Source organism: Pseudophryne corroboree, chromosome 1 (genome assembly GCF_028390025.1).
Source record: "Pseudophryne corroboree isolate aPseCor3 chromosome 1, aPseCor3.hap2, whole genome shotgun sequence".
NCBI classification, from domain to species: Eukaryota; Metazoa; Chordata; class Amphibia; order Anura; family Myobatrachidae; genus Pseudophryne; species Pseudophryne corroboree.
This window is the reverse complement of record NC_086444.1, coordinates 1127632582-1127643841: the sequence shown is the minus strand read 5'-3', so window position 1 is coordinate 1127643841 and position 11260 is coordinate 1127632582. Positions and strand designations below refer to the sequence as shown.

The window sequence follows — 11260 nt, the reverse complement described above, 5'->3', positions numbered from 1 at the left end:
CAATGTGTGGGGGGAAGCACACTGAGGATTGTTTGAGGAAGAGGTGCCCCAAATCGGTGTCTTGCTTAGGTCTAAAACTGCCTCTGAAGCAAATACAGAACTATTTGCGGGATACCTTGTTCATTTGGTCGACCTAAGTGTGGTCGACCTAATGACCGATACCCCTATTTGCTTGTATTACTGTTTCTGTTCGTTCATCTTTTGTGATACGTTATATCCCCTCCAACCAGAGAACATCTAAAGTAACTACTGGTGACACAAAACTTATTTCTCATGCAGTAACACCCCCAATAGCGCGTTAGATTGCATGGGTTGCGGTCGTTAGGTCGACATGCATTATGTCGACAGTGTGTCTAGGTCGACATGTTTATTAGGTCGACATGTGCAAGGTCGACAGGTCAAAAGGTCGACATACGTTTTTCAAGTTTTTTTCTTTTCTTTTCATTTTTTGACCTTTTTCATACTTTACGATCCACATGGACTACTAATGGGAACGGTAACCTGTGCCAAGCGCAGTGGTAGAGGAGCGAGGCACCTTGCCCGCGTGAGGGGACGTGGTGCACTAATTGGGGTTCCCCGTCACTCTACAAAGAAAATGACACCAAAAACAGTCAAAAAACCCATGTCGACCTTTTGACTTGTCGACCTTGCACAGGTCGACCTAATGACCCTGTTGACCTAGACACCCTGTTGACCCTGTTGACCTAGTGCATGTCGACCTTTAGTGGTCGACCCAATGCATGTCGACCTAATGTGTGTCAACCCAACGACCCATACCCGATTGCATTAGGAAACCCAGTTTAACAATGGAAAAACATAATTAATTATTTTTCAAATGTCATCATCAAAACACATCTAGTTTAGTTTTCCTGCATTTTTTTCCTCATTTTCCCACCGTATATTTGAAGAAAGAAGCTCACTGACTTCCTGTGGTTTACTCTTGTGGCATTTTTAGCAGAACCTTCCATTGGATGTCTGATTTTCCCATTACAACAAGGAAATAGTTTTTGCCCTATCGTTCGTGGAAAGAATATTGGCCTTGGGCTCCTATACCTTCAACTGAATGAAATAAGGAGAAATCATATAATGTGACAATATAGGAACAGATGTTTTCCCAGATCAGCGCTGCATTCCCTTAGTAAATGGCCTGTGAAGACGTTATATCTAATTAGGCCAACAATACAAATGAAATAACATGACATTACTCCAATAGCTATGATTGATAGTAAACTTGTATAATAGTAACTTTTATTATAAATGTTATCCAATAAAATCTGCCATCTTGGTACTTGCCAGGGATTGCCATGGTTTAGAAAGAGAAGATAGATATACACCATCTAGCGCTAAGGAGAATACCACATTCACAATATATTTTTCTATAAAGCACCACAAACAGACGTCTGCCACCAATATGAATAATAACACAATTGGTAGTACTTAACGTTTAGGAAAGTGGTCAACATATGGGCAGATATTTCTTAATCCATGGATATCGACAATTTTGTCATGTGAAAAGAAAAAAGACGTATAATTGTGCAGATTATTTCAAATAGGTTGCAGATTTTATTAAATGGATCCACTTACAAGTGTAGACTTTAAATTGAGCCTGATTGAATTCCAAAACTGGCAGAATACAGCAACGGACAGGTACATCAATTTTCAAGGTCGTAGGGGAACTTTCATGCAGACTCCATAATGAGAATGCACAATACCGTAAGGAAGAAATATAAATAGTGCGAGTACGTAAAAACAATCCAAAGTTTTAATACACATATGCACTTACAAAGGGCTTTGGAAGGGACACCCCGCTCGGCTTAAAGATCTTGGGTTTGGCACAGTACTCACATTCCGGAAGTGAGAACTGGATTATTCCTCGGACATCAGGAACTTACCTTTGCTGTCTTGCCAGTGGGGCACCCGTTATGCTGTATTTCTATCAAGTTTTTGTAAGTGCATATGTGTATTAAAACTTTGGATTGTTTTTACGTACTCGCACTATTTATATTTCTTCCTTACCGTATTGTGCATTCTCATTATGGAGTCTGCATGAAAGTTCCCCTACGACCTTGAAAATTGATGTACCTGTCCGTTGCTGTATTCTGCCAGTTTTGGAATTCAATCAGGCTCAATTTAAAGTCTACACTTGTAAGTGGATCCATTTAATAAAATCTGCAACCTATTTGAAATAATCTGCACAATTACACGTCTTTTTTCTTTTCACATGACAAAATTGTCGATATCCATGGATTAAGAAATATCTGCCCATATGTTGACCACTTTCCTAAACGTTAAGTACTACCAATTGTGTTATTATTCATATTGGTGGCAGACGTCTGTTTGTGGTGCTTTATAGAAAAATATATTGTGAATGTGGTATTCTCCTTAGCGCTAGATGGTGTATATCTATCTTCTCTTTCTAAATCACCCTTTCTGAGTAATACGGATGCGTTACTCTGATATACTTAACTAGCTGCATTATAGGAGGTTTTTTTGCGCACAAGAAACTGGTAACACCTTGTATAACTAGGGATTGCCATGGGACATGATTTAGACGGAGATGGAAGCACAGTGCATTAGCGGGGTGTAAATACTGTACATGGGAGGTCATTCCGAGTTGTTCGCTCGCAAGGCGATTTTAGCAGAGTTGCTCACGCTAAGCCGCCGCCTACTGGGAGTGAATCTTAGCATCCTAAAATTGCGAACGAAGTATTCGCAATATTGCGATTACACACCTCGTAGCAGTTTCTGACTTCAGACTTACTCGGCATCTGCGATCATTTCACTGCTTGTCGTTCCTGGTTTGACGTCACAAACACTCCCAGCGTTCGCCCAGACACTCCTCCGTTTCTCCGGCCACTCCTGCGTTTTTTCCGGAAACGGTAGCATTTTTTCCCACACGCCCATAAAACGGCCTGTTTCCGCCCAGTAACACCCATTTCCTGTCAATCACATTACGATCGCCAGAACGATGAAAAAGCCGTGAGTAAAATTACTAAGTGCATAGCAAATTTACTTGGCGCAGTCGCAGTGCGGACATTGCGCATGCGCATTAAGCGGAAAATCGCTGCGATGCGAAGATTTTTACCGAGCGAACAACTCGGAATGAGGGCCATGGTTTGTGTGTAATCTGTGTATAATATGTAGCACTGCGTGTGCTCCCAGCTGGCAGACAATGGGCCTAATTCATGTTTGTATGCACACTGTGCCATTTTCTAGGCTTCCAAAACAAACTATTTAGGCGCTAATATAAATGTATATATAGTGGTGGAAATGGGCCGGTATGCGGCGGTAAGGCATACCGGCACTTCTTCCACTGACCCGGAAGTCTTTTTTTTTATTAAATAGTGTGCAGCAGGAGGTGAGGGAAGTGGCCAGCCTGCTGCACATGCTTCTCCCGTCCCTGCCTGGCTAGTCGGCTGTGTAGAGCGCCGGACCTGTGAGGCCCGCTGCTCACAGCCGCCTGCCACTGACCGCTGACCAACGTTCACCTCTGCACGCTGCACCACCACTGAAAGCTGACCGCCGCAGACCACAATTGGCGGTGGTCACGGGAACACCAATGCCGCAGCAACGTAGGAAAGCTTAGTACCGCCGCATCTCCTGCAGACCATGGGCTCCTACGCCGCCGCCGCACAGCATTCAGTCATGTGACAATTTTTTTAGTATATAACATTGGATGCCGCATGCAAGTTGGTTATATGAGACAATGTTCTATTTAATAATGTATGCTTACTAATTTTATTCTGAGCTTCAATATAAAATATATAAAGGAACATAAAAATGAAATAGATGTGTGTGTCCAGTCATTTATGCACCTGAGATTCCTATAGCACAAACAGTCAATTTTTGTATAGTATTTTCTAGGCTTCGCTTATATTAGCAAGTGAAGCTGCTGCCCAGGAATGAAAATAGACGCCCACCGGAGACATCGCAACCTCATTCGCAGCTGTATACACTTTCGCAACTTATACACAAAAACAGGAAACATCGGGCCTAAGGGTTGGCCTATGACCATACAGACTATTCACGGCTGAAGCGACACAGGCGCCATGTTTTTGTACATGTGTGCCTGCAGCTTACAGCAGATACATGCCCCAAAAACATCAATGACATGCCTGTGTTTTTGCAATCACTACTCGTAAACACCTCCAAACGTTCACTTCCTGTCAATCACTTTCCCATGAAATCCTCATTGCAAACAGAATCACAGCTGCGACTTGATTCATGCGCAGTGTGAACGCAGCACATGCGCAATGTGCCGATAAACTTGCGTTCACATCCGGCCTTAGCATTCAAATATGAATTAGGCCTATTGTTTGAGGGAATGGTATCGGGATCCCAGCGGACAGAGTACTGATAGCGGCATCCTGATGTGCAGAATCCAGGCACCTGGTAGGTAAGTAGTCTAACTGTACCTGTCTATCCCCCTAAGCCCTCCCTCCCCGCAGCCTGACCCTAACCCCCCCCCCCCTCCACGGAGGCTAACCCTCCCACCCTGCCCCCTAACCCTAACGGTTCCCCTTATTTCCTAACCCCTCCCTCTTAGTGCCTCCCTCCCTGCAGCCTAACCCTAACCCCGCCTCCACCACCATCACTGCCTAGCCCTCCTCGGTGGTGCCTAACCGTAACGCTCGCTCCCTGCAGCCTAACCCTAACCGCCTCTCCGCAGTTTAAACTTAACCCCCTCTTCTTAGTGCCTAACCTTCCCTCAGCACAGCCTAACCCTTTCCACCCAAACCCTTCCCCCCCAGCAGGCTGCCCTGATCCCTTCCCTACATTCGTACAATATCAGTGCCGTCAGTCGAGATGCCGGCAACGGCATTGTGATCCATGTCGGGATCCAGGCGTCGCTCTTCTGACCAGTGTCGGGATTCTGCCGTTGGGATTCCGACTGCCGGTATGGTGACCGGATCCCATTTTGAGGTGCATGTGTGTGACACAAACAGCTCCTTGCACTTGGAGGGTGGCGGAACTAGCGAGCGGTGGGCACAGGTGCGACAAAATGCTTAGGGCCCCTCCCTCATCCCATCCAAGTCCACCCCCTCACCCCTGGAGAGGATCTGCTGAGGGGGACCTGCTCAGGGCCAGGAAAATGGATACCTAGCAACAGTGTCGTAACTAGACATTTTAGAGCTGTGCAAGAAACGGCATCGGAGCCCCCCCATGCAAAACAGGGTCAGTGCGCGCCGCAGGCGCACACAAAAATTATAGGGGCATGGCTTCGTGGGGAAGGGGTGTGGTCACAAAATAATACCAAGTCATATCAGACAGCGTCCCCTTTTTACACATAACGGCAGGCAGTGTCCCCTTTTTACACATTACGGCAGACAGCATCCCCTTTTTACACATAACGGCAGACAGCGTCCCCTTTTTTACACATTGCGGCAGACAGCATCCCCTTTTTTACACATTACGACAGACAGTGTCCCCTTTTTTACACATTACGGCAGACAGCGTCCCCCTTTTTACACATAACGGCAGACAGCGTCCCCCTTTTTACACATTAAGGCAGACAGACAGAATCAGTGTCAGACTGGGGCATGAAGGGCCCACCGGGGAATGCTGTTGTAGGGGCCCATGCTTAAGGGTGTGGCCAGGCTATAGTGGGAGCGTGGCCAGCCACCACAGAGGTTTGGCTAACCATTACAGAGCACATGTTCTGTTCCCCTTGGTAAATGTATAATAAACCAAATTCTTGTGACGTATAATGGCCCTCATTCCGAGTTGGTCGCTAAGTTTTTCGTTCGCACAACCTATTCGTAAATTTGCGTTAATGTAGTAAATTTGCGAACATCCGCCCCCAACGTATTGTTGCTCATTCGTACGCAGTATTACACAAAGTGGGCGTACGCCAAATGACATCGCAGCAATGCGAAAACATCGCAGCAATGCGAAACCATCGCATTAACACATACTTCATCGTCAAAATACTAAGTTGTAGTAGATTTACACATTTTACATTAAAAGTGCTCACTTTAAAGGAAAAACGCACCACAATGGTTTTTTTCAACTATTAAGTGGAAGAACACCTTACAATTGAAAGTCCACAAGCCCTCCTCAATTATGAATTCAATTAGTGAAATGAATTGGAATGTTCATGATCAATTAAGTCTTTTTAAAATACTTGAAGAACACTTTGTAGCCATAATTGTACCTCATCTATTTGTTTTTTTTTACTAGAAATATAGATGTTTGAAATGTGCTTGGTCTACTTGTTCTTTTTTTTTTTTTAATAGAGTTTTAGTATGTGAATGAAGGTGTTTGCATGTTTTTTAAGACAATAACAACATATGTATTTTTAAATTTTAAACCAAACTTACGTTAGATGTATGAAATGTTGAAGGTAATAAATGTGTGATAGGCAATCTGCTGCTCCTGTATTGCATTAATAAATACTAAACACCCGCTTAACTAGAAAAAATTATTTATTTTATTTGGTAACATTTTTTATTTTTATAATAGAAAAAATTAAATTATTAACATTTGTTAAACAAAACTAATGCAACTTTTGCATTTTGTCAACCAGACCCAGCAAGGCCTGTAAATGTATCTTCATGTTTTGAAGAATGTCCCCAAAAGAAGTGGGATCTCCAACGGCAACATCTGAAATTAAGAGCCAACATAAACATTACTAACTTACTCACATTACTTATTATACAAGCAAGGCACAAAGCACACTTTAATGCAGGCATGTCCAAACTGCATCCCTCAAGCTGTTGTGAAACTACATATACCAGCATGCCTTGACACAGTTTTGGGGCCAGGGAATGCCAAAGCTGTGTCAGGGCATGCTGGAATGTGTAGTTTCTCAACAGTTGGAGGTCCGCAGTTTGGACAGGCCTGCTTAATGGCAAAGTTACTACATCATGGCTGTTTTATGGTACATTCATTATCAGAACACACAAGCCTGCTCAGCCTTTTTTTTTATATTTTAACAGTTTACGAGACCATGGGGTACATTTACTACTATGTGAGTTCTATTTAAGATGGAGCGTTGCCCATAGCAAACAAGCAAAAATAATAATCTTATCTTGTAGAAGTGGTTACACAATTGTAAAGTATAATCTTATTGTTTGCTATGGGCGACATCCCATGTTCAAGATAACTACCATCTTCGTCAATGTTACACCATGTTGGCATTCATTCACATCTGTTGTGTTTATTTTCTAATTTTTATGGGTTTGGTCCAGCCTCATCACACTGCATATCAACATCTTCAGAAGGACAACATATCCTAGCATGCCCACACTCCCTGAAAGCTGCCCTTACTAAATAAGGTCAAACAGGTTTGAATTTATCCCAAAAACATTTTGTGAGTGTAACTTTCACACCACCAATCATTGTGTCATTAGGCTGCCTAACAAAGTGAAGCATGTGATTTGTAATTGAAAATATTAAGACTACACAGGCACAAGTGTAAAAGACCAACAACATACTAAACTCCACTCTGGTCTAACTGTTTCCCCGAAAAACTAACACATATAAACCCTGTTGTCCTGGCAACCCTGTCGACCTAATGAGTGTCGACCTACAGTGGACACACAAAACATTGCCCACATAAACACTGTACATATAATGACACTCTCAAAAATGTAAATGCAACATGTAGACCATGAAGAATCACACAAATAGTTGTCCTTGGTACAACAATTCCAACAGTACAACACTGCATGTTTTGTCATTGTAAGTGTAAGTAGGTTTATTTTTTTTTTTTAGCAACATGTTCAAACACTTACTTTCCTCTGCAACATGATGGTTGGCAGGAAAATCATCAGGTGCTTCTTGTGCCCACTCACTGGGTGGGGAAGGCGGCTGGATGGGGGAAGGCGGGTGGATGGGGGAAGGAGGAGGGATTGGGGAAGGAGGAGGGATGGGGGAAGAAGGAGGGATGGGGGAAGGAGGCTGGATTGGGCAAAAAATTTCAGAGGGTGGGTCTGATTGAGAGGGCGAGGGGGGCGGAGAGAAAGTTAAGCCAATAGAGGGTGAGGGGGGCTGAGAAGGGGATTTTGAAGTTGAAGGAGAAGGGGTATGGGAAGGAGGAGAAGGGGTCACAGAAAGAGATGGAGAGGTGGTGTGAGAAGGGGAGTGGAAAGTGGAGTGGGCTTGGGAAGCTGAGGGGGCGTTGGAAGCTGAGGGGGACTGGGAAGCTGAGGGGGACTGGGAAGCTGATGGGGACTGGGAAGGGGAGGGGGACTGGGAAGGGGAGGGGGACTGGGAAGGGGAGGGGGAGTGAGAAGGGGAGGGGGACTGGGAAGGGGAGGGGGGCTGAGAGCTCTGGCGTTGTTGTCGTCCTATAAAGATAATTTTATTAAATTTAGTTAGCATGTTAAATTACATACTAAACAAGTAGAAATTTCACTGTTCTGTTCCATGTTAATTTTTTTTTTATTTTGCTTAAAAAACATTGTAAAAACCTCTTCATGTTGCCCACAGCAATCAAAATGAGAACAAACTATTATTTTGAAGCTCATTCCTTAATCTATTCCATTGAGTCATATTGAATGGTCTAGGCAACATCACCAGATCACTATTCAAGGCACCTTATTATATAGACAGCACTGATCAAGATTTTGGGTACAGTTTCCTACATGGTTATTAATTCTGCAAAACATGCACTTGTTTGGTGGCACTTTGCTACAGTCAGTACTGTTTGCCCTAACCACACACACTGTCCTATTGTACCAAAATAGACACTCAGTGTTGCAATTAGCCTACCACTTAGTGTAAATTGTGGGTAATTCCAAGTTGTTCGCAGCAGGAATTTATTTAGCAATTGGCCAAAACCATGTGGCCTGCAGGGGAGGCAGATATAACATGTGCAGAGAGAGTTTGATTTGGGTGGGTTATTTTATTCTGTGCAGGGTAAAAACGGACTGCTTCATTTTTACACTGCAAATTATATTGCCGATTGAACCCACCCCACCCAAATCTAACTCTCTCTGCACATGTTAAATATGCATCCCCTGCAGTGCACTTGGTTTTTGCCAATTGGTAACTAAATTCCTGCTGCAATCAACTTGGAATTACCCCCATTAGCACAATTTATGCTAATAATCTTATGTAATGTAACTTACTTCGTGTATGCATTGAACGTATTTGCTGGCGGATCTCCGCCAACAGCTCTGGAGTCCTCCTGCGGAGATCACTCCACCTCCTCTCTAGTTGGATGATTGTCCGCCTGCTGCGGACGCGAGAACGCAGCAGGCGGCGGACCTCCGCGTAGGCCTCGCGCTTAACCCTATTTGGGATGAAGCGCCCAACGCGGCCTACGCGGCGGTCCATCACCGCAACTAGGACGCGGAGCTCCCGCCTGGTGAAAGGTGCAGCACGCATCATGGCAATGGCGTTTTCCTTATTTGGGCATATATTTATAGTGTCTGTTAGCATGTGATTGGTCAAAAATCTATGTTGTCATTTCTAATAACTTTATTGATCTTTGCAATGCTGTGAAGAGCAGAGTGTTATTTCGCTCGAGCGGAAATACGCATTCGCAGAAGCAAATTTTAGACCAAAAAAAAAATTACACAAAAACACAAACACAGACACAGACACACAGTTTTGTCTAAATTACTATACATATCTGTGTACTCACCACAGTATTTGTGATCATTCAGCTGGACAGTCACAAAGTGGGCAACATTCAGTATCATTTTTTTGTGTGTTTGTTTACATAATCAGGATTTTAGGATATAAAACAAATAAGGACACTATTTAGCAACATCACATTGTTTTTTTTTTCACTTAAAAAAATTAAACCTTAACATGTTTCCGGATTTTTACTATAAGAAATATTACACATTCCAACACAACAAAAGCATTACACAATCACTTTACAATAACAAAAAAAATGACAACATTAAAAATAATACATAAGCATACTGTGCTTTTAATTTTAATAAAAAAGATAATATAAAAACACTATACCTGAAATATTCGGCAACAATCCTTGCCCTGACTTGGCTCCCCCTCCGTGTAACACTCCCCCCACCGAAGTGTCGAACAACCCCTGGCTCCTCATCAGGCAATTCCTCTGCCTGTGGAAGCTCTACACTACTCCTTACCGCGATATTATGTAGTATTGCGCACAGGACCACTATTTTACTTGCCATCTCCGGCGAATACATGATGTCGCCACCAGTGCGGTGGAGCACACGAAACCGCCCTTTAAGGACACCAATTGTGCGCTCCACCAGCTGCCTAGTGGCAGTAAGCGCGGAGTTAAATGCCATCTGTGGTCCTGGCCTGGGATTACGGTAAGGAGTCATGAGCCAGGGGGTGCAAGGATATCCACGGTCTCCTGTTTGATGAAAAACCCAAAATGAAAAATAGTATATTTTTAACTAAAAATATTTGTGAAAACAAAAAATGTGCACCAACTCACCCAATAACCACATGTCTGCTCGTTGACTTGATCTTAATCTCTGCCATATCCCTGATTGTCTAATGACATATGCATCATGTGAACTTCCAGTAAACTTTGCATTCAGGGAAAGGATCTGGAGGGATGGCCCACAAACAACCATTACATTCAGAGAATGAAACAGTTTCCTGTTTCTATAAATTTCTTCATTATGTCTTGGTGGCTGAATAGCTACATGTGTGCCATCCACAACCCCAATAACATGTGGGAAGCGACTACCACCTTCCTCAAATTGCCGCTTCACCACATCTAGGGCACCAACATCCAAAGGCATATCAATAAATTGCTTTACACGCTTTAGGAAAGCCTGGCAGACACGCCGCAGGACCTTACTGAACTGGCCCTGCGACATGCCAACCAGGTCTCCCACAACATGCTGATATGAGGCTGTAGCCAAAAAATGTAACACAGCAAGGAATTGTGTCAATGGTGGTATTGCTGTAGGATACCGAATTTCTGACTCCAGATCACTCTCTATTATGGAGAGAGTGTCTAGGATTAGATGTGGTGGCAGCCTGTATCTACGCACCACCACATCATCTGGCATCCCAAAAAGTAGGACACGGGTTCGGAAAATTGGTGGCCTAGCACGCCTCCGTTGCCTTGGTTGATGAGGAGCCGGTTGTGGTTGTGGGGCTGGCGGTTGGGGTGGGAGTGCTGGCGTGGGTTGGGGAGGTAGGGCTTCGGCTGCGATAAATATAGACATCACACACTTTTATATAAAAAAAAATAGAGATGTTGAATAATAAAAAAACAAAGTCCTAAAAATATATAAACAATAAATGGTTAAAAAAAGGGGGTGTCAACTTACTGCAGGAGCGTACGACATTTTTTCTGAGT

General features: G+C 43.6%; 1 protein-coding gene across 1 annotated transcript; it reads right to left on the bottom strand.

The window, feature by feature from the left end:
* Positions 1-9830: 9830 nt before the first annotated feature.
* Positions 9831-11035, bottom strand: LOC135050670 (putative nuclease HARBI1). The gene is made up of 2 exons (XM_063957090.1): positions 10382-11035; positions 9831-10297 (listed from the first exon to the last, which is right to left on the bottom strand). The coding sequence occupies exons 1-2, from the start codon at positions 10965-10967 to the stop codon at positions 9831-9833; spliced, it is 1053 nt and encodes a 350-aa protein (XP_063813160.1). The 5' UTR covers positions 10968-11035.
* Between the last annotated feature and the right edge of the window lie 225 nt (positions 11036-11260).

Bases quoted from the DNA above. Each gene is read 5' to 3' on its own strand.
- LOC135050670 (XM_063957090.1), bottom strand. From the start codon at position 10,967: ATGCCAGATGATGTGGTGGTGCGTAGATACAGGCTGCCACCACATCTA. The intron at 10,298-10,381 runs GTGAGTTGGTGC...TTCATCAAACAG, and splicing joins AGCAGACATGTGGTTATTGG to GAGACCGTGGATATCCTTGC.